The sequence below is a fragment of the Artibeus jamaicensis genome, unplaced genomic scaffold, assembly GCF_021234435.1.
Source record: "Artibeus jamaicensis isolate MK-2021 breed Jamaican fruit bat unplaced genomic scaffold, CSHL_Jam_final contig_464, whole genome shotgun sequence".
NCBI lineage: Eukaryota > Metazoa > Chordata > Mammalia > Chiroptera > Phyllostomidae > Artibeus > Artibeus jamaicensis.
The window spans coordinates 10,280,336-10,302,572 of NW_026521842.1; the positions used below are offsets into that span (position 1 = coordinate 10,280,336).

Sequence of the window (22,237 nt, forward strand, 5' to 3'; positions counted from 1 at the left end):
TATTAAAATTTGCCATTTTAGCCACTTTTAAGTGCACAATTCAGTGGCATTAATTTTATTCATAATGTTATGCAACCATCAGCAGTATCTACTTCCAAAACTCTTTCACCGCCCCGAGTGAATGCTAACTTCATTCACTCTGAAGTTAGTGAATGTTAATTCACTATGTTAATATTGGGCAGTGAGGTTCTTCGGAGGAAGATGTTGGCAGAATAACATTCGCCCAGTCACTCAAGGCCCATAGCTTGCACACAACCCGGATTCCTTCCCCTCTCTCTACTCCGCCTCCAATCCACGAGAAAAGCTGCTGCCACCCCACAGCCAGCCTCTGACCACCCCTCACCACTGCCATTGCCGCCTCTCTCGCCGGTGCCACCGTCATCTGTCTCTTGGTTGGTGCGGTGGCTTCTTCCTGGGCCCTCTGCTGCAGTCTCACCACACCCCGCCCCCAACAATCTACTCTCAGTAGAGGCCGGAGTGAACGTTTTGAAGTGCGAGTCTGCTCAAGACACTCTCTCAGCATGCGTGTGCTCATCAAAGGCTGATGCTCAGCGCCCTCTCCTGCCTTTGCCTTTGCTCACTATGCTACGGTCAGCGTCCTTGCTGTTTCTCACACATTCCAAACCAGCTTTGACCCCAGGGCCTTTGCACCTGCTGTTCCTTCCATCTGGAATGTTCTGCCACCTTTCCAGAGAGGCCTTTCCTGAACGTCCTCTATAAAATGGTACACCTAGCACTCCTCATCCTGCCCACTCGGATTACCATCGCACTTATTGGCATCTGCGCCAGTCTTCAATAGATGACCTCTCAGCACCCAGCCCAGCTTTCACAGCCCTGCCTGAGACCAAGGAATGGTTCCTCCTCACCACAAGGCACCATGCCAGGCTTCGCCAGGAGAGGGCACTGGAGGAGTGGGTTTCTGTTTCAGAAGGCACCTCCCCGGGGCAGCTTACTCCTGCCAGTCACCATCCCTTCGTCCTGCTGCCTTCTCCATGAGCACACACATATTTAGGGCAACCTCTCAGCAACCTCCAACCCCCTGGCAGTATTCCAGCAACTTTTATGGTAGGTCACTTCTCATAGACGGCCTTCCCTGGCACCATGAAGGACCGCTTCTCTGCAAGCCCCACCTGCCAGTGGCCTCAGTGGAAATTTCTCTGCTACCCAGTTACCCAGGGCCAGCTGGCTCCCAATCCTAGGGAGTGGGAGGCAAGCCTGTGTTCCCTTGGTAGCCAACAATACCTGTTGTAGTTAATAAATCTTTATAGTAAATGCTCCCTGTTAAATCCACTGTAGCCCTGACTGGTGTGGCTCAATGGGTTGGGTGTGGTCCTGCAAACTGAAAGGTCTCTGGTTGGATTCCCGGTCCGGGCACATGGCTGGGTTGCGGGCCAGGTCCTGGTTGGGTGTGTGTGAGAGGCAACTGGTCAATGTTTCTCTCCAATGTGGATGTTTCTCTTCCTCTCTTTTTCCCTTCCTTCCCTGCTCTCTAAAAAAGGTAATTTAATCTTTAAAAATCTTTAAAAGAAGTCATGGTGTACTTTCTGTCTTCTGACTGAATCTGAACTGATACAAAAAAAGAATCCAAGCAAAGACTTTGCTGTGGTTACTAAAGACTTGTTCACGTTTGCTGCTTTGTCTACTACTACCTGCTTGACATGTCTGTTGGAGGACTTGGTGGTTCTTGGCAGGTAGTTAGGTAGGGAAGAAGGAAGGAGGGAAGAACAAAGTAGAAGAGGAAGGGCCGATGAGGATGGATGGATGGATGCATGAGTGGGTGGTGACCCGACTGCGTGCAGCATCACGTGGTCTGTAACAAAGCCAGCGTGTTGTAAGCACTCATGAAACCCTCACTCAGTGATCTCCCTAACGTCCTTACAAGGGCTTCCGCGTAACCCTTTCCATCTCTCCACCAACTTTTTGGTCTCTTGGAAAAAAAGAGCAATGACAACCTGAGCAGAGGCAGAAAGAAGGAAGAAAGCATCTCTGGACCCAGCCTGGGACTTCTGGTGCTTGTTTCATTTGATGATCAAAGCAGAAGGGAAACAATCCGCCTGGTCTGCCCTGCGTGAGAGCGAGTTTCTGCTGGGGGGCCACGGCGGAGGGCCACGTTCTCCTCCCTCTCTGATGGGAAAGCCCTGCCTGGGCCAGCAGGGCTTTCCTGCTGATTTCTGGTGTGAACCTTCCCTTTCCATTCTACAAAAAGACCTCCCGGGAGGCTGTGAAATGAGCACTGCAAGAAAGCATAAAAAGTGCCTGATAATTAAAATGCTGGGCAATTAGAGTGGTGAACGACACTCCAATCTGAGTTATTTCATAACCTCAGAAAAGTAGAGAGGAAAACTACTTGGAGATCAGAAAGCTCTGAAGGACTCTTTTTCTTTTGACATCTATCATTTTTCAGTTTGCTTACAACTGCCTTCTCCTCCCACTGTTCTTTTGGGCCATGGCCCCGTCGGTTGTTTCAGAGTCACACTGGCCATGTTCGTCTGCTTACAAATACAAACAAACAAAAAGAAAGCCAAGAATTATGATTGCCTAGTAAAACATGCAGTAAGAACATAATACGGTTCATGGAAGAGCGCAAAGGTATTTAATACCCACCTCCCCAACGTAAATAATAGCTGTCTATTTCAATCACTATTTTCTTTTTAGCTCAACTTCTAAACAACACTAGAAGAAATCAGCACAGTTGAAATGCATGGTGCTGGAACACAGCCACGAGCCAAAAGAAAACAAGAACGAGAAGGCATCGGAGTGTCCAAGTGGACATCACTTTCTCAAAGAAGACAAACAAATGTCCAAGAAGCACATGGAGAGACAGTGGACGTCGTCAGTCGTTACAGAAGTACAAACCCAAATCACTGTGAGAGGTCACTTCGCTGCACGTCGACCAGTCCGGTTATAATGGGAACTGCAAAGATGGAAAAGGGCGGGCGTGGTGAGGATGTGCAGGGTGCCCTGCTGCTGGGAATGCAACGCGGTGTGACCCCCATGGGAGACCGTCTGCCGGTGTGTCACCAGGTTAAACCTGAAATCACCATAGGACACGGCAAGTTCATTCCTAGGTGTGTATCCAAGAGAACTGAAAGCAGGGGCACAAACAGGTATTTGTACACGCATGTTAACAGCAGCATTATTCACCACGGCCAAGGTAGAGCAATCCGAGTAGCCGCCAACAGATGAACAGATCAACGAAACGAGATGTGCGCGTATCAGGAAATGTTGCTCAGCCATCAGAAAGGAGTGCCATTTTGATATGTACTAGAACACGAATGGACCTTGCAAACATTACGCTAAGTGAAACACAATGAACACAGGACACACATCACATGATTCGACTTCCACACCGTATCTTGCACAGGCAACTCAGAGAAGCAGAAAGTAGAATAGATGTTATTGAGGCTGCAGGGAGTGGGGGAGGGGGAGCTAGTTATTTTTAACGGGTACAGAGTTTATGTTTGAATGATGAAAAAGCTCTAGGTATAGCTAATGGTTACACAACACTGTGAATGAAGTTAACATCACTGATTTGATCTGTATACATACAAGTGGTTAAAATGATAAATAGTATATTATGTATATTTTACCACAATTAAAATAAATAGATGCCACACACAAGCATTAGAATCCACGTACTGTCCCATAGGAGAGCTTGCCGGGCCCTTGCTCTGGGCCTGTTTACTCTCATTTTACAAACAACTCTAACAAAACTTAATTAACTGGCCGCTCATTCACGAGGACTCTCACATTTTAATAAGGTTGGCAAGTATCTGGGAGGAATGAAGAGCAGCAGGGCTTTCCACCAGTCCTGGGTGATCTGAGTTTACCTGATGGCATCCTTTTCAGAAGAGCCTGGAACTAGCCTCTTTCGCACAGCCTGGCAATAGCCTAGGGCAAGGGGTGGAGTCTGCTTGGTCTCCTGCATCTGGCCTGGGGAGCCTGGCCCAGGCAGCACGCGCCCCTAGATCCACAGGGATGGGGGGGGGTGTGCTCACACGCAACCTCCAAGCCACAGTTGTCACCCCCAGAGGAAGGGCTCGGAATGACAAGTCCTAGAGAGGCAAAAGGTCTGAACAACAACAACCAGAAAATAATCCTCAGCGGGTGACCAGCAAAGAGAGCTCCATGCAGAACAGGACTACAAATGGCTCGAGAGAAGGGCAGGCATGTCGGGCAGCAGGCAGACCAGGCAGGGTCTCTGCGGCTCAGCGGGTGCAGGTGACACCCAGCACCACATGCTTGTGTGGGCTCGGTGGGGGCATTCAAAGGGGCGTGCTGGCCGGGGCATGCTCCAGTGCAGTGCTACTCAAAGTGTGGTCCACAGGAAACAGCTCAGCATCAGCCAGAAGCTGGTTAGAAACGCAAGCTCACGGCCCCTTCTGAATCAGCATCTCTGGGGGAAGGGCTCAGGTGTCCATGTTTTCATAACTCACCAGGCTATTCCCATACTTGCTAAGGTGTCTTTAGGGTTGTACTGCTGAGGAAACCCGAGCCCTTGTTCCAAGGAGTTTCCTAGCTGCCTCTGAGATGCTCCCTCCAATGGTCCTCCCAGCCTGGGCCAGGTGGCTAGGCTCCCAGATCTCTGCCCAGGGAGCACTGGCCCTCTGCCCCACCCCATTGTAACCACCCGGGCGCCTTGTACCTCTGCTTCGTGAAGCTCTGCTGTGCAGGCCTGCATGTCTCCAGCGGGACCCCGCAGGGAGGGGTTTGGCTTTAGTCCTGCTTTTGTCACACTTTCAACCCACTGGGACCCCAGTCACCCATCACTGCTTACAACCTACCAACATCCAAGTCGGGCAAACTTCCACCTCCAGGACGCATCTCTCCTCCGTGTTGTCCTCCCAGCCCCTTTGGCTCCACCACCCCAGGTTAGGCGTGGAACGGTGGACGGCTTCATCCAAGCAGTGGTTCCTTTTGCCTCTGGCTTCTCTCCACCTTGGTCCCTCATTGGCAGAACTGCCACAATGAACTTCACAAAAGCTCTCCTTTGCTGTGATTCACCTCTAGAACCTTCAGTGTTTACAGATTTCAATAAGCAAATATCCATGCCCTAAAGGCACAGCTGAGATGCTTAACCACCGTGTTTTGGAAAGTGAATTCTTTAAGAACACTGCCATGCCCACAGTAAGCCTATTGAACCTTTGCTATGAGCAACAATGGCAAGAGGTCAGACGGAGGTAGAATGTTTACCACTTCCAGACACTATGCTGGCCACTGTGCTGGCATCACCTCATTGAATCCTCACAAGTTCAGGAGGGAGCTACTAGTCTTGTACCCGTTTTGCAGATGAGAAAACTGAGGCTTAGACAGACTCCAGTGACTTGTCCAAGGTTATCAAAGGTAATGTGGGGGTGCTAGGTATCAAAATGGGTAGCACGGTTTTTGAGCCCACCCTGCGATCCACCATTCTACATGCACATGTGGTTGAGTAAATGGGTGAAGGATGGAAGAAAGGAATGTCAAGAGAAGAGTGAGAAAGAAGAGGACGCAGTTTCCAGTCAAGTGGGTAAGTGATGCGAATGGAAACAGTCATGATCCGACAGACCCACTCCCAGAAGAGGCATCTCCTTGCAACAGTGAATGCCCCTCCACCAGGAGGGGAAGAATGCCTGCCAAGTGGGGGAGCAGGCACCTTGGGTCAAGCTCCGAGGGAATCAGTACTTGCCAACTTCTGATATGCTGACTGGAAGGCGATGTGGGCTGGACTGGGAGGTGGCCCCTCACCCCACTTTCTGGCACGAAGGGGAGCTATTTAACAACACCCGGCCGCATAGCAGAACAGGCTAGGGCCAAGAGACTGAGAACAATATGGCACCCCATAAACTGCTGAGTGCAGAGAAACACAGTCAATTTTCTGCAAAGATGGTGAAATGATTTTTATCCTGGAGCACCAGCTGATCCTACTCAGATCTCCACTTCTGGATCCCTCTGAGCAAACATTCCACGTATCCTGTGCAGCTGGTACCACTCCAAGCACGATCTGGGCAGAGGCCCAAACATACATCCCAGCCCACAGTGCATGGAAGGCAGAGGGAGAGAAGGGCTTCCTTGGCACAGACGTGGTACAGGAAACAGACCAGAGTCTTGGGGTGCTGGGGTCCGCACAGTTCTCTATGGATTTACCAGACACTGTGCAGGACAATTAAAAAGAAGAGAAACTGCTCCACTATGCTAACAAATATGATTTGGATGCATCTTAACAGAATATTTGGAGAGATTCAAAATCAGATGAGTTCAGAGAATAGTCAAAAGGAATGAAGACAAGATGTATGGGCACCAAAGAACAAGTCTGTTGAACAAATGCTTAATAACTGCCTACTATGTGCACGGCACTGTGCTGTGTGCCACGAACACAGCACTGACTAGGACGGGCTTTGCTTCTAAGGCAGCAAACAGTGAAAAATATCTAGGCAGTCAGAGAACCTGGGCTTGAGAGATTGGAAACAGAGTCTTCTTTGCTCCGTGTAAAACAGTACATTCTTGTCTGTCTCCCCCAACTAGAGGGTGGATGTCTCTTTGGACTATGAGCCCCTTGAGGTCCGGAACTATGCCTTGGCCAGTGCCTGGTGGACAGCAGGTGTTCATTCAGTGTTGGGCAGGATGAACAGCAATGAGTAAATGCTGCAATACACATGGGAGCATCCGGGGAACCAACCCAGAAATCAGAACGTACTTCGAGTAAATAAGAATGAAAATATGTACGTACACCATGCCAAAGATGATGGGATACAGCTCAAGCGGCACTTAGAGAAAATATGCAGCTTTGTGATAAACATATGACTGATGTCGGATGACCGACAGCCAGAGGCCTTCAGGTGTACCGAGCGGTGTGTGATTTAGCTCCATATCCTCAGAGCCCGGAGCAGAGCTGGGCAGAGTCCGTGCCAGGAAGTATCTGCTTTAACGGAACACAAGCACTTCATCCTGCCTCCCGGACAGCACACTCGTCCTGCCTCTGTATTTGCAGAGCCATTGTTCATCGGGTCCCACTGCCTGGAAAACCCTTCCTGGCCTTGTATGTTGTTCCGTGTTGTATATTCAGCCTTCAATAATAACTAACATTTATTAAACCGAGGGTCAGGAATTGTGCTGAGTCCTTCAAAGGCATAATCTCAGAGTCTGCACAAAAGCGGGTACTGTTATGCTCCTCCAGAGCAGTCGTGCTCCCTCGTACAGATACGGAAACTGATACAGAAACTGGGGCCCGAGGAGGTTAAGTGCCTTGTCCCACATCACACGGCTGCACAGTATCAGAACCAGAACCTGAAACCAGACAGTGCGAATCCAGAGCTGCTGTCCTCGACCACAGTGATTGACTGCCTCCCACTCAGGGTAGAAACGTGGTCGGACAGAGTCTTCCTGGTAACTGCCCCTCTCCTGCGCTCTCCAAACTCCCAGGGACTACCGTTATTACTGCACAGCCACGCCCACCGGTTGGTGGTCTGCTGCCCTGTGCTCCCGGTTTCTCATGACTGGGGCCCAGGCCCACTTTCTTTGCAGCCTCACTCAGTTTAGCACATAGGGAACGCTCAGTGCTGTCCACTCAACTCAGCCAGAGGCAGGGGTGCAGGCGAACAGAGTGTCGTAAACTGTAACGTGCACACGAGCCACCTGGAGATTTTGTTAAAATGCAGATTCTGACTCAGCATATCTGGGGTAGGCCCGAGATTCTGCACTTCCCCAAAACTCCTAGGGCTTGCTGATGCTGGCAGTCCACGGCCCAGGCCTGGAGTTGCCAGGGGTGATGGAAGGGTAGAGCCCAGGGCCAGAGCTGTCTCTGGCTCTCAGCTGAAAAGATCCCTGACTGTGATCTTGGACAGCTCAGTCTACGGTGTCTGGTGTCAGTGTCCTGATCTACAGAATGGGAGCAACTGGACCTGCATTATAGCTATCACGGGGATAAAAGACCAGCACAGATTTGATGTTAAATAGGGGTAATATTTCCTTAATCTGAGATGTTTTCTTAATAGTCGTTTGTTCATTCATTCTCCTTGTAAGGTTTCTTGAATCTTTCCTGGATTGCCTTTTATCTCCTGTGTAACACACATGCACACACGCATGTTTGCACACACACGGAAGGAAAGCAGTGATGGCCTCCTTTTAGGTGAGCCTACTGTGGGCTGCCTTTCCTGCATGGCTTCCCTCCCTAGCTTGTTGACAGTGACCTTTCTCTCATTTCTCTCATACCACGGGAGGCGGTACCTACGTCCAACAAGGACGGTGGCATTTTGAAGATGAGCTCATGGTGCCACAAAGGAGGCGTCCACAACCCAAGAAGGTGGCAAGCATTTCCTGTCAGACTAAACAGGGCCAGCCAGATGTCACAGGAAACCCAAGTGTCCGCTGTCCCAAACAAACCCATCTCATCTAGGCCAGCGAGAGTCCTGAGGTCAAGAACTACAAGCCCAGCCTGACTACAGGGAAACCACTGGGGGGTCTGGGTGGACAGAGAAAAGCAACAAACCAACCGCAGGTTTAGCCAAGGCGAACTTCCCCCTCATAACAGGAGGCGTATTTGTGGGTCTGGGAGCTGAGAGGGTGTTAGGCGAGTAAACAAAGTTAAGCAAAAAACTTAGATGCTAAAGAGTTCTCCGTGAAAACTCATTGTGTCTTTTACATTTGTGAGGAAATGGGCCAAGAAAATACAAATAGATTAATAAGGACCAGAAGACCAAACTTCCTGAAGGCTGTTCTTCTGACCTGTTCTGCTAATGGCCCACTACGAACCGAGTCCAGAAAGATGGCCTATAACCTTTTAGGTGGTGATATAATAAACACAGTCAAAAACCTTTTGGGAACAGAAAAAAAAGTATTAACTGTCACAAGAAGGGAACAAGAAGTGACCCCCCCACTGACATGAGCCCATCATGCTCACTGAGCATGAAAGGCACCAAGACTCAGAAAGTCTCATGTCCAATGCCAGGCCAAGTTCATTCCCTGGAACTGGGAGTTTGGGACCAGCTGTCTAATGCTGAATCCCAGACCCTGACTTCCAGCCAAAGACAGAGCAAGTTCATAGAAAGGAGATGGATACACAAGCCCTGAGCCCACTGCGGGCATGCCCTTCTGACTAGGGACTGGGAGGAGTGGGTTAGACTGACTCCCCAAAGGCGTCCGGGCCTTAATCTCCAGAACAGGTGGGCTGATATCTTACATGGCAATAGGGACTTTGTAGGGGTGATTCAGTTAAGGATCTTGAGATGCAGAGAGCATCCCAAATGATCCAGGTGGGCCCGGTGTTATCACAAGGGGCTATGTGAGGATGGAGACAGAGATTGGAAGGATGAGGCTGTGATCCAATAAACACCAATAGCCCCGAGGAGCTGGAAGATGGAAGGAATGGGTTCTCCCTTAAAGCCTCCAGAACAAACCAGTCCTACCAACATCTAGATTCTTGCTTCATCAGACTCATTCCAGACTTGTGACCTCCAGAAATATCATAGACAAGAAACCTGTGTTATTCTAAATCACTGAGTTTGTTACTATATTGTCACAGAAATACAAAATGAACAAGGGGAGCACATACAGTCACAGGTTCAAATTTCAGCTTTGCCTCTTCCAAATGGATGACCATGGGGATGTGACATAACTTGTCTGAGTTTCCCTTTTCTTGTCCACAGAATGAGAATTCCATAGATGGTTAATTGCAAGGACACAGTGAGGACCTAGGTTAGTGCCTGGCACATGAGCAGGCATGCACGATGCTCAGAAACCACAACCGAAACCAAACCCTCATTGCCTTAGTCTACCATGATGGCAGGGAAGGGAGAGGAGAATGGAGAAAGGGACCCTGTCCGGTGGGAACATGGACAGTACTTCCTACCCTGCCTGGCTCTTTAGGGACAGTGCACACTTTGGGATTCGTTTCTCACTGAACGGGGTCCCTTATTTCCATGCCATGCCCACCTTCAAAATACCTGCGTGCCGACATGGCAGGAGTTCCCACTTGATTAACCCGTCCCAACACTCATTCATGAATCTACCCTGACTCACCACTAAGCATCATTCATGGCCTCATTGAATAAAGTCCTCAGACTGGCCAGGAATCTTCTATGTAAAGCTTGTACCGTCTCCCATCGAGTCTAATTTCTGTCCAGAGACAACAGAGCTGGGGGCCCCGCACACCTGCAGGGCTGCCCTGGGCTCTGTCTGCAGCAGGGGCTCCCCTGCCCCCTCCCACCCTTTTCAAAGGACATGGCAGCCTAGGAAGAAGACTGTCTTCTCTCCGAAAACTTCAAACAGTGATGCAAATATGGCAACAGAGACATCCTCTTTACAGTCATGTTAAAGCATTACATACATATCATCACCCTTGATCCCCACAAGAACCTGGTAAATCTCCATTTACCAGCGAGGAGAGGCGCTGGGATTACAATGAAAGCCGGAGTTCTTAACCTCCGTGCTGACAACAGGGAAGGACGCCCAGACGAAAAAGCACCTGCGGCTGACCGTCTGCCCTGCAGACCCGTGGTGATGGCGTACGCGGAATGGCGTTGACAAGTCACGAGGCCCTGGCGTCGCAAACTGACACTCACTCGGGGGAAGCTGGCTTCAGTCCTGAGGCAGGAGCTGTGCTACCAGGTTCCAGGTGATCACAGCTGCCTCATGGACCCCGGATCAAGTGACTTCGGTGAGATTGCTCGTTCTTAGTCTCCTCAACCCTGCCGATTCAGAAGGCTCTTGGTTTGCTTTCAGTTTATCTCCACTGCCTCTCTTCAAGTTGCTAGCCTCCCATTTACACAAAGAGAAGCCCATATTGCGCTTAGAATCTACTCTGGTAATAAAAGCTCTTTGAAATGAGTACTGATGCTCTGTTTTCAAGGTGTGCGGTTTTACCCTCATCTATTTCCCAGTAAACTGTATTGAGTTTCCCTTTACGATGGTGATAGAAATTTCCTTTTAAAAACAAAGTTCATGAAAGTATGAGTTGATTTAAAGACAAACATTAATATTAATTAGATCTTAAATGTTTTGAATGTGAATGAAATGATAATAGGGGACCGTGGTAGAAGTGGAAGACTGACAGGAGTTGGGAAAGGAGCCCCCTGACCTTGCTGCCGAGGGTCAGCTGGGCCCCGGGGCCGGGAAGACTGAAGGCTGCTTAGGATCCCCTTTGTGAAATGGGCTCCAGACCAGCCAGCAGGCAGGTGTCGGAGAGGGCGTGGACAAGGCTTCCAGGGCTACCGCAGGGACCGGCGCCCATGACCTTATCCACTGGTGTGTTTATGGCCTGTGCTGCTGCTACCCTCTGTCCCCAGAGCCACACTCCAGACCTCACGGCAGTGGCAATCCAGTCGGTCATCAAGGTTGCCAAATGCACTGGGGTCGAGAAGGCAGGGAAGCAGGGGTGCATTTGAGAAAGATGTACACTGAAGTAAAACGAAATATTTATAGTACGATGCTTTTAAATGGTTAACCCAACTATTTGTTAAATGGTTCAATCCCAACTCTCTGTAAAAGTCAGTGTCCTCAACAAGCTCATGCAATTAGGGATGCGGATGGCCTTTGCATTGTTAACACATCACACCACACACCGATCAGGGAGGAGTTATAGAAGCAATGGGTGGTGCCCTGTAAGGTGATGGTTTTCAAAGCAAACCTCACTCTACATTTATTTTGAGGGGAATATGAAATTTAACCCACTTTTTGTTCGGTTGGAACTAAGTAGTGTTGAATAAATAATCCATAGTTTGAACTCTGAATGGGCAGCCAAAGATTTTGTTTTTCAATCGTATTAGTCATTTACTGCTGCATAACAAGTTATCCCCAAACTAACTGGGGTGAAACAATTATAAGCATTTATTATCACACACGTTCTGTGGGCCAGACATTGCAGAAGCAGCTGAACTTGGTGGTTTTGGCTCAGGGTCTCACATGTAGTTCAAGTCAAGGTTATAGGTGGGTTGACAGTCACCTGGAGGCTTGGCTAGGGATGGAGAGTCAGCTTCTAGGGTGGCTCCCTCACATGGCTATTGGTGGGAGGTCTCTGTTCCTCTTCACAGGGCTGCTTGAACAGCCTCACGAGAAGGCCACTGGTTCTGTGAGAATCAGCAAGGCAGAAGCTTCACGCCTTCTATGGCCTAGCCTCAGAAGTCACATACCATGATTTCTGCAATATCTTACTGGTTACCCAAGTTAGCACTATGGAATGTAGAAAACTACACAGAACTGAGGAGCACTGATCAGGGACCACATTTCTCAGCTTATATTTGATTTCTGGTCCTCCGCCTTAAATCTAAGCACAGTAGCTGCTTATGTGGTGTTTAATAGGAGAACGAATTAACAAACAGAATGAAACTGAGAGGTGTCATAAATTATAAAATGTACCCAACAAGTACATAGTGCAAAACTCTCACAGGAATATTAAACGTCTCTCAGAACCCTAAAACTAATCCCTTCCCCAACTTCTCTCTCAGGTTTGACCGTCTGTTTTGGCTAACGTCCATCTCGTAATAGTCTAAGGTAAACCGTTGCTTAACTAATCTCTTTTTTTAGAATTCCAGACTGAGTAAACTCCAGAGCTTCCTGAAGAATGTCTGAGTCCTGCCCAGTTCTGTCCTGTCTCAACTGCCTTCGCTGCAGCTCCCCAAGCTACTCATTTTATTGCATTTAATTTGTTCCACATCCTCACGAAGTCAACTGAGTCTTAAAAGTGAATGAAATTAGCCCCAAACATGACATCTACTTTGCCGCTTTCTGCCGTGAGTGGGGCCCACTGAGAGGCAGCTGCACACCGAGGCGCTGCAGGTGGAAGACAGGGGCAGGGAAGGGGTGGCGTCCCGGGACTTGTCACACCCAAGGGCACGTGCGGGGGGGCCTTCTCCTCCCAGGGGGAGTTTGTCACACAGTTTAAAAGCTACCATTTCTTACAGACCCACAATATGCAGAACACTGTTATTCTTCGCATGTGTTTTTCTCATCATTTAGAACTGAGAACAATCCCATGATGTAATGATGATTAATATGCTTAGAATACAGAGGTGGAAAGGCCTCGGAGGTCACTTGAGGTCCCAAGGCTACCAAACGGAGGAGGTGGGACTGGAAGCAGGTATATTTTGGCAATCGTTCCTGCACACTTCACCAGGAATGACACTGGATATACTTAGCAGTCAGCACTGACTAATCTGAACGTCCTGGAGGCAGGGCTCCCTCCCCCACCAACAGCCATTAGCCCTCAGGTGCTGAATCGCCCAGGAATCCCAGTGGAATGTGCACACCTGAGGGGGTTGGGACACGCGTCTACATCAAGTAGTGAGGAAGTATGTGATACTCCAACACCAGCGTGGCCGTCCTGGTGGGTCCTGGCTGAGAGCACCCCTCAGCTCTCTCCACGTCATCACGCAGCCCTAAAATGATGACTGGCACAGGGCCCCACCCCCCCAGTAGGAAAGGATCTGGTCCAAGGGGGCAGCAACAAGTCCTGCTTCACCTAAACCTGGAGCTGCGGGTCACCTTCTGCGAAAGTCTAGGGCTCTCTCCTCAAACTCCTGGGATGAAGTCCTTCAGGAGGGCCCTCCTTTTTGCTTGCGTATTCTTGGATAGCGTCAGTGGGGAGCAGTCGCCTTCCCCAGGCACAGCAGTGTGACCCAAGCAGACAGGGGGCACTGCAGGGAACAGCACCGACTGCGAGTGAGGTCCTCCCCACTGGCTGCGTCAGCTCTGCTCCCAGTCCTGTTTGCTCAGCTCTACAAGGAAGGGCCTTCGTAGCCTCCTCCTCCACACTGGCAAACCCAGAGGACCTGGTGATGACGGTCAAGGTCTCTTTTCTCTTATTTCAAAAAAACATAACCAAAACAGTGCATTTATTAGGCTTTGTGCACTAATTAAAATGCTTGGTTTCCATGCTTTTGGACATCATTAAAACATTCATAAGTGGAACAAGCCAGACAGAGAAAAACAAATACTGTGTGGTATCACTTATATGTGGAATCTAAAAAAAAAAAGATGAAAGAAAAGTTTAACTCATGGGAACAGACAGTAGAATGGTGGTTGCTAGGGGCTGGGGGCAGCAGGGAGGGGGAGCTACTGGTCAAAGGGTAGAAGCTTGCATTGACAAGGCGATTCAGTTCTGAAGATTTCGAGCACAGCAAGGAGACTGCAGTTAGAGACTGGGTTGCGCACTTGAGCACTGGTGCATTTGCGAAGAGAGGAAACCTTGAGCTTTCTCTCTCACAGGAAGAAAAGGTAACTCTGTGAGCTGATGAACATGGAGACTAAACCGAGTGTTGTAATCATTTCACAGTGTACACATGTATCAAAGCATCGCGTTGTACACCCTAAATATGTGCAGTTTTAGTTTTCACTTCTGCCTCAATAAACTGGGAGTTGGAGGGAGAAAGGGAATGCAAGGAAAGTTGCTTTCAGAAAAAGAAATCCAAAGACTCCAACACTGGTTGACACATGAGGAATGAACTTTTAACAAATGCTATTTGCTCGGAGAGAAAAAACCCTTACAAACATGGAATCTAAGAGGAAGACAGAAGTGGGTGTGTGCACTGAGATCTCTGGCTTCCCTATGCAGGGTCAGCTTCTGGAAAATGCTCATCGAGGGCATCTCCATGACCTAGTCCTTCGCTTTATCTGCCCACTGAGCACATACGACAACAGGCACCTGCTGACTTGCACACTGACCTCAGGCTCTGAAATCAGTCTGACGCCGTCTTCCCTGAAAATGCACTGGACTTTCATCAGTTGACTTTACAGAGGAAAGGACCCTGAATGTGGGGAAGGGAAGTGATGCTCTTAGGGCTTCAACTCCAGTAAAGAAGACGGTTCCTGCAGAGGCCAGGTGCTCTAGAGAAAAAGATGCCACCAAGAAAGAGAAATGTCTCACCGAAGCCATTTATAATCACAATCTAATAATGCTTAACAATGCCCTATGGGATAAGCCTAAAGAAAATTCCGAGAGTAATTACAAGGGTTCACATTAGTGATAATTTAATAATTATCCTCCTTGGCACATCTCTCTTTCTGAGATGGGTAAGTTGTGTTGCATTAGACAGGCTTCCACTATTTCTGCCACTTATGAACCACATGACCTTGGATGAGTCCCTTCAATTTTGTGCTGCCTGAGATTCTACAATAATATTTCCTGTGACAAACAAGAGTTGTAAAGAATCTTGAAAAACACAGGTGGATGGTCCCTTTGACCCCAATATTCTCCCTGCTCATTCTCTCTGCATCTGGCTGATAAAATGAGAATCCTGGAAGATTCATGGTGTCATTGCCATTATCCTCTAAGAACCACACAACCAAAGTACCAGAATTACGCCCACTGATGTAGCACAAAGCCCAGCTAGGAGCAGGACATATTTGGGTAAGGAGGCTCGACCCCTGGAATTCCTGACCAGGGAGCTAGCCTGGCATACCAGGTTACTTCACTGATTACGTGATTGAGTTTATTAGACACCACTTATTTCACAGAGTTTTTGTAAAGATTAAACATGATAATGCATATAAAGCCCTTAGCACATTGTAAGGACTCCACATATGCTAATTAAGATGGTTATTATCATGGGAAAACAAATATAAGCATGTTTATCTTATAGATTTTCACCACAATTTAGGAGCAGGACTAAAAATCTGCTGAGCTTGTTAGCTAAATTATATTAGAAAAAAATCTTGTTTTAATCTGATATTCGGAAACATTTATATGAAAACCACTAAATAACACTAAGATGTCAAGTCACTCCACTACTGGAAGGTATATTTTCAGTTACGTGTCTAAGTGCATCCTTCACTAGCAGATACGGTAAAAGAGATGGAAAGGTTTTCTTCTATGAACCGAGACAACTGATTGGCAAGACTTGGTCTTTGTTTATTAATATAATCAAAATCAGACTGTGTTGACTTCGATTGGATTCGGTGCCCTTTTTTCTCTATCTCCTCCTCCTCCTTTTCGTAATGACAACACTGAGTTTCTTCAGAGGTACTGCAGCAGCCCCCGCCACACAGAGGGGCAGCCAGGAGGGAGGGCCGATGGGGGATTCCTTCTCACTGGGCGACCACTTTGCCTCTAGTCTCCCTCTGAACCATGCGGATCTCTCCTCCCTTCCTTCTTCCACTCCTCCCTCCCTCCCTTTCTTCCTCCTTCCTTCTTCCCTTCCATTTTCAATCAAGAATGTCATAATATTGGTAATAAGCTGGACCTATATATTTTTTAGCTTTTTGCATAAGCAGCTTCCTTAATTTATAGTTTAATATTATACTCTATTTTTACTCAGGTATCTAAGACATGCATGACTGACAGAAGAAATGTCCTAATCTTTAGCAAACTCTCTTCTAAAATAATGTATCACTACCTGTGTCTTTTTTTTTTAAATAAATAAACAGGAGTCTACCTAACAAGTTCTTAGAATTATGTTCCAGGATAAAGGTTTGTTAGTACACACCCATAATTCTTTTTACTGGTTAATGATAAATTCTTAGTTTTAGAATCCCAGAAACTCAGTTAAATTTAACGCTGGTGGACATAAATAATTTATCTATGTTCCTGGTCTATTCATCTCATTTTTTTGTTCTAATTAGTTTCTCTGATAAGGTATTCAAAACGTAAATAAAATACACCTAGTGGTCTTTCACACGTGCGGTACCATCCTCTTTCGCGTTACCCCGGATCTGCTTTGAAAGGCGGAGTGGGTCCATGGTTTGAAACACCACTGTTCTGCAGCTTTTCTAACACCTCCTGGTCCTACCGGAATTTGCTTCTCCCATCACACAGTTAGCAGTCCTGGTGACACCCACGTTTCACAGCTGTTAGGAGTGACAGGGCGGCGAGGAATTTTGTGTTTGGGGTCTCTACCTTTCAGGTGGACTGGAGCTCTGCCTGCACAGGGCTTCACTGAAGCTCCCACTGGCAGACCCAGCCCGGCTCCTCTTGTTCTGTTTGGCTAAGGCAGCAGCTGGGCTGCCCAAACACACATTCACAGAGCAACCGCTCATTCTCTTTTCTTTTTGTTTTTTCTTCTTCCTTGTTTTTAAGGTGTAGAAAGGACTTTTAAAGTGTTTTCCATATGCTGTTTGATTTCTCTCCTATTTAGCTGATGATCATCTATTTAAGATTAAAGGGGAAAAAAGACAGCAAAAGGGCTGCTCAGAGACACTCTGCAGAAAAGCATTTGACCTGTAAACAGCACAAGAGTTTTAAAAGGCGACTTTCTGGTCTTCTGTCTATTTCGAGGACCCTCAAAGTGAAGAGAGTCAAACTGGGTATTAAATAACCACCCAGGATGTGGATGTCAGCTTGAGGTGTTAAGAGGAACAGTTTATAAAAAGCCTGGTTAAATATAGGAAGTACAGTTGCATTCCAGGTAACCCGAGATTTGAACATCCAATAGGACTTTAATGGAGGCAATTTATTTGGCCCATTTTCTCAGATATGTAATATATTACACCTATTTTAAGATCCGTAATTTTTCCTACTGAGCTATTTCTCAACCAGACCAGAAAATACTTTCTCTATCCTTATTCATGCCCCGTTATTATCCGGATGTGCATTCCCCATCTTTATTTTTCCCCTACTAAAATAAATACATAAATACAAATACATTCTTAACTACTGTATGTACTCCTAGTGTTAAGGAAAACCCTCAAACATTCCATATTTCATTATGATTTAATATTCTACTACCATCATCCAAATCCTGAGTTTGAGTTATTTTTAGTCTTCTTGAAAAAAATTAAAATAGTGATTTTAATGCAATAGTCTGTGTAGAAGTTTTGAACATTCCAATGTTCTTTAACTCTTAAAAACGCATTTTTTCCCTTTTTCTCTCTGTAGGCTGGGGCCTTAACTTCTCTGGGGCTGTTTCCCCGCCTGCAGAATGGGGCCACTGCCTGTGCTGCAGCCCCTGGTTGTGAGGATGTAAAGGTCATCTGCATGGTGGCGCTCGGATGGTGGCTGACCCACAAAAGCACAACAGCCCTGGGTCACTGAGGGCCAGCCCTCCACGGCCTCGGTCCACCCACCATCCCACCAGGCCTACAGCACACCCTGCCTGTGCAATCAGCAGCTGATTATTTTAGAATACACTTGGCCAATTTCTCTGATCCCACTGCTACAAATAGTCCCTGGTTTTGTCCAGGTTTGAATTTCAGTGTGGCCCTAGGGGTAGAAAGATGAATTATTTGATTGCAAGGAGAAATAGGAGACTGTGTGTCAGGATGCTTTGCAGATCAATTCACCTCCCCCGCAAAGATGCTCCCGCCTACGTAAGATATACAGCTTGACAAGGATGCTGGCAGCATCCCTGTCTGCCGTGTCGGAGGGCAAGGTGCATGCAGATGTAATATCACCGAGCAGGGTAATCTGAGTGTGCTTGAAAAGTAAGTGCAGAGGGCAGGCCTGGAGCCCGAGGGAACCCTTTTGCCGCAGCCCTGACAGCACCTCAAATAAGCACCTTACCTAATCTCCCTTGTTGATTCCTATCTGCGTCCAGTGATTTCACGCAGCTGCCGTCCGCTCGCTGGTCTGGGCATGTTGATAGGGGCTGTGCTGTACTGAGAGCTGGGGTCTCTGATGGCCACATAGGCCTGCTGTGGAGATGGAGCACAGCCCTAATGACACTGGTGGGCAGGAGCCAGAAGGTGAACTTTACAGCCAGCGTGGCTGGGGTAAGCTTCTGTTATTTTATTTAACTCTGTGTCCCCAGGGCTGGACATGGAGGAATGCCCAGCAGAGACTGGAGATAACAATGACTGAATGACTGCCCCAAAAGAGTTAAGCATTTCCACAGTAATTATTTTCATATATAGTCTTTGGGGCTATTTTGTAGATATTTCTTATTAGCTGTCTGTAGGGTGTAGACTAGATTTCTTTATTCCCTCATTCATCAAATATGTATTAAGTGGTCGCTTTGCCCAAGATCTGGTGACCTTTGTACCTGACCTGTTCAACACATAACCAAGGACGCAGGTACACTGGGTAAATGTCAGAGGCAAGAATGAGTGAATCAGGTCAGGAGAAGAACAGCTCAGTCTGTGCAAAAATGAAGTGTGTGACAGGCAGGGAGCCCTTCTGTCATCCTTTAGCATCTTCAGAGCCCACGTGCCTCAGCCAAGTTCAATACTCTCTGCTGCAGATGGACCAGGGACTTCCTGGGCCACCGGGGAACAGGGCTGCTCTTCAGCTTCAGGGTTTTGAGAACCATGGGATGTTCCGTCTCAAGGATGCAAGAGATCAAGGGCAGGTGGGGATACTGAGGACAAGAGAAGGGCTGCCATTTACCCTCAGGCCCCGCGTGCACTGGAGACTGAGTTCGCGCCCCAGCAGGCCGAGCTCCCTGTTCTCTGCCCAGCCGTTCCTCCCCTGAACAAGACCTCCCCACACAACACACAAGCTCCTGGGCTTACACACCAGGGGGGAGCAGAGAGATGGCAAAGGAGGAGACAAACACACACATTTTCAGATAGAGTAAGTGCTCCAAAGAAAAGAGCTTGGGTAGGGAGGGGCAGGGTTTGATTCCAACTGCACCATTTACTATCTGGGTGACTCAGACAATGTGCTGAGCTGCAGCATCTCCGAGACTCAGAAAACATAGTCTGGCATATAATGAGCACTTAATACATAGTGAAATGATGATTATTGCCATTGTTTTCATTTAGATAGGGTGGTCGGGGCAGGCCTCTGAGGAAGTGATATTTGAACTGAGTCAGGAGCAATGTCTCCAAAGGCCCCAAGACAGGTGTGGGCTTTGCGTGTCTAAGGAAGAGAAAGAGGAGCAGAGTGCCTGGAGAGCGGTGGTGTGAAATCGGGCCGGAGGGGCAGGCAGTGGTTCAGATCTATAGGCCACATAGACCCCGGTAGAGAAGGAGGATTCTTTTTCTAAGTGGAATATGAGGCCATTGGGTGGGGGGTGGGGGTATTTGTCAGCTGTTGCCATAATACTGCTACATAACTAGCAACCTCAGAAGTCCAATGATTCACAGGGACAGGTATTTTATTTTTCTCACTCCCTGATCTATGGGTTGGTTAGGGTTTGGCTGATATTGACTGGCAGGGCAGAACTTGGCTCCAGGCTGTGAGTCAGGTTCAGGTTTGCTTCACGGATCTCCTTCTGCAACAAAAGCTGCAGAAGCACTGGCTGGGAGAGAAGTGCCAGGATGAACCCGATCATGCAAGCATACTTCACGACTCTGCTCACATCACACTGGCTAATATCCCATTGGCAAAAGAAAAACTGCACGACCAATGCCAACAATTCCGGGGTGAAGGAAGCTCACCCCACCTACTACGAGGCCACGGCAAGGGTGGTCATGTATGGTGCTCCTGTCACGGAGTTTGGCAGGCCTAGGAGCCCGTTACCCATGGCCCAGAGGAAACTGGCTGTCATTCCCCAGGCATCCAGAGTGCCCACTGGGAACAAGGCTTATTAGCAGGCTGTTGACCACTACCTCTCATGCCACTCCCCCCACTGGCCTCTCAGCACCAGGCTCATCCTGCCCTATTCAGGACCAAACCAGGTCAGCTTTCTGCAGGACCCTGCTTCGACGAGTGAGCAACCACCCCCACCTCGGCCCCCTGAATCATCCAATCAGAAGGATGCCCTTCAACAAGTCACAGGCAGCTGGTACCACTCTGACCCCCCTGAGTCCTTCGGCTTTCTCAGAGTCAGCCCTTCGCTCACTCCAGTGGGGAGAGGAGACACATTTGGGACCTGCCCAGCAGCCTCCTCAGGCCTGGCACAGGGTTCAGCCTCGAGTCAAGGCGGAAAGGCGCAGGGAGCGTTTGCTTTTTTTGGCAGGGCTGGAGCACGCACATTCCTCGTTGTGTTAAAGCACAGTGTGCTTTCCCAAACTGGATGCCCCACGCTGCCTGTTACATTTTATCTGTAATCTACCCCCCCCCCCGACTCACCCTCAACTCTGGTCTTGAAAATATGTGAGGGGGAAAAAAGAAGGAGGAGGAGGAGAAATATATGAGGAGGGTGTGGCAGTGAGGGGGTGGGTGTCTGTGAAAGTTTATGTGCTGAAAAACAGCTGTAAAACGTTTAATGTTTCAATGAACATTTTATGTTTACAATAAAAAATCCTCCAGCCAAGAAGGTCTTTAAAATGTCACATTTCCAAGATCCAAGAAAAAGAGGCAAAGGGAGAATATTCCTCTAAACCCCTGTCTGTGGGGTGACCCCCAAACACCGCACATTGAAATGAGGTCCCTCCAGGTGGTGTATTTTAGCACCCAGCTCAGCAGTGAGCGGGAGGGGAACTGTGGTCGTGACACTCTGGGAGACCGGCAACGAGAATGAAAAACACGCTCATTTTTCTCAAAACCAAGTGCCCGTGGCATGAAGTCTTGGAAACCCAGGCTGTGAGAGGGGGTGGAGAGGGAGTCGGGGGAGATGCCCGGCTCAGCCAAAAGCTTGCTAAAAGATCTGACTGCAATCAATCAGTCCACCGGCAGGAACTGATCGGGTGCCATGAGGCTGAGTTCTTCCAGGAAAGAGGCTGGAAGGACTCTGGCTTTGACAGAAACAGATTCAAGTCCAAATTCCACTCCACACTGGCTCTGTCTCCATAGGTAAGTTCTTCAACCTTCTGGGACACCAATTTATGCATCAATAAAATGCAGTGGCAAGCAGGCATCACTGGCCGGCTCCAAATGAATGGCATGCACTGAGGGGCAGGGGCTGGGGCAGCCAGACACTGGGGCGGGTCGGTCGGGGCAGGCCGTGAGTATCAGGTAGAGAAGGTACGACGTGATGTGTCAGGAAACTGGGGGCTGTTTCTGAGAAAAATGGGAGCCTTGTTTTCTTCTGCTTAACCGATGACTTTAGTCAAATTGTCATGTGAGTTTTCAGGCCAAGAAGCCAGGTTTACTTTTTATCTTTGTGGTAATTCCTATTTCCCTCATTGGTTTCAGGCAACAGAAATGCAGGGTAGCCCACAACCCCTTGCGTTTTCCTTTCTTTCTTCCTCTGCACACAAGTTTGTGCAACTATCTAAGCAAATAACTACAGACTAAGAGCATGTGCTGCTTCTCAGGCACACCTTGAAGTCTTGAACCAATGAGCTTCACATACCCTGTTCCTTCTAGTTGTTACGGCCTCCCCCACCCCTTCTTCTCTGGGTAAACTCCTACCGAGCCCCAAAGTCCAGTCAAGCACCTCCTTCCCAGCTGTGCTGAGCACTCCTTTCAATGGCTCTGACCGCACACGTTACTTTCCCGCACATGATACTCATCACACCGCCTTAAAAACACATCTTGCTTTTTTCTTATTCTCCTGTAAACGATGCT

At 48.3% G+C, this 22,237-nt stretch overlaps 1 protein-coding gene across 5 annotated transcripts in view; it reads right to left on the reverse strand.

Annotated features, from left to right (window-relative positions):
- WWOX (WW domain containing oxidoreductase) overlaps window positions 1-22,237 on the reverse strand; it is an 894,507-nt gene that overhangs the window by 361,005 nt on the left and 511,265 nt on the right. The window contains exon 9 of one of the 5 annotated variants that reach the window (XM_053666611.1): window positions 2,414-2,489. The exons of 3 other annotated variants lie outside the window; for them this stretch is intronic. In XM_053666611.1, coding sequence (XP_053522586.1) covers window positions 2,414-2,489 — 76 coding nt within the window. Of the gene's footprint in view, window positions 1-2,306; window positions 2,490-22,237 lie in introns of those variants that run through there. One more of the 5 variants, XM_053666610.1, reaches the window with a different exon arrangement.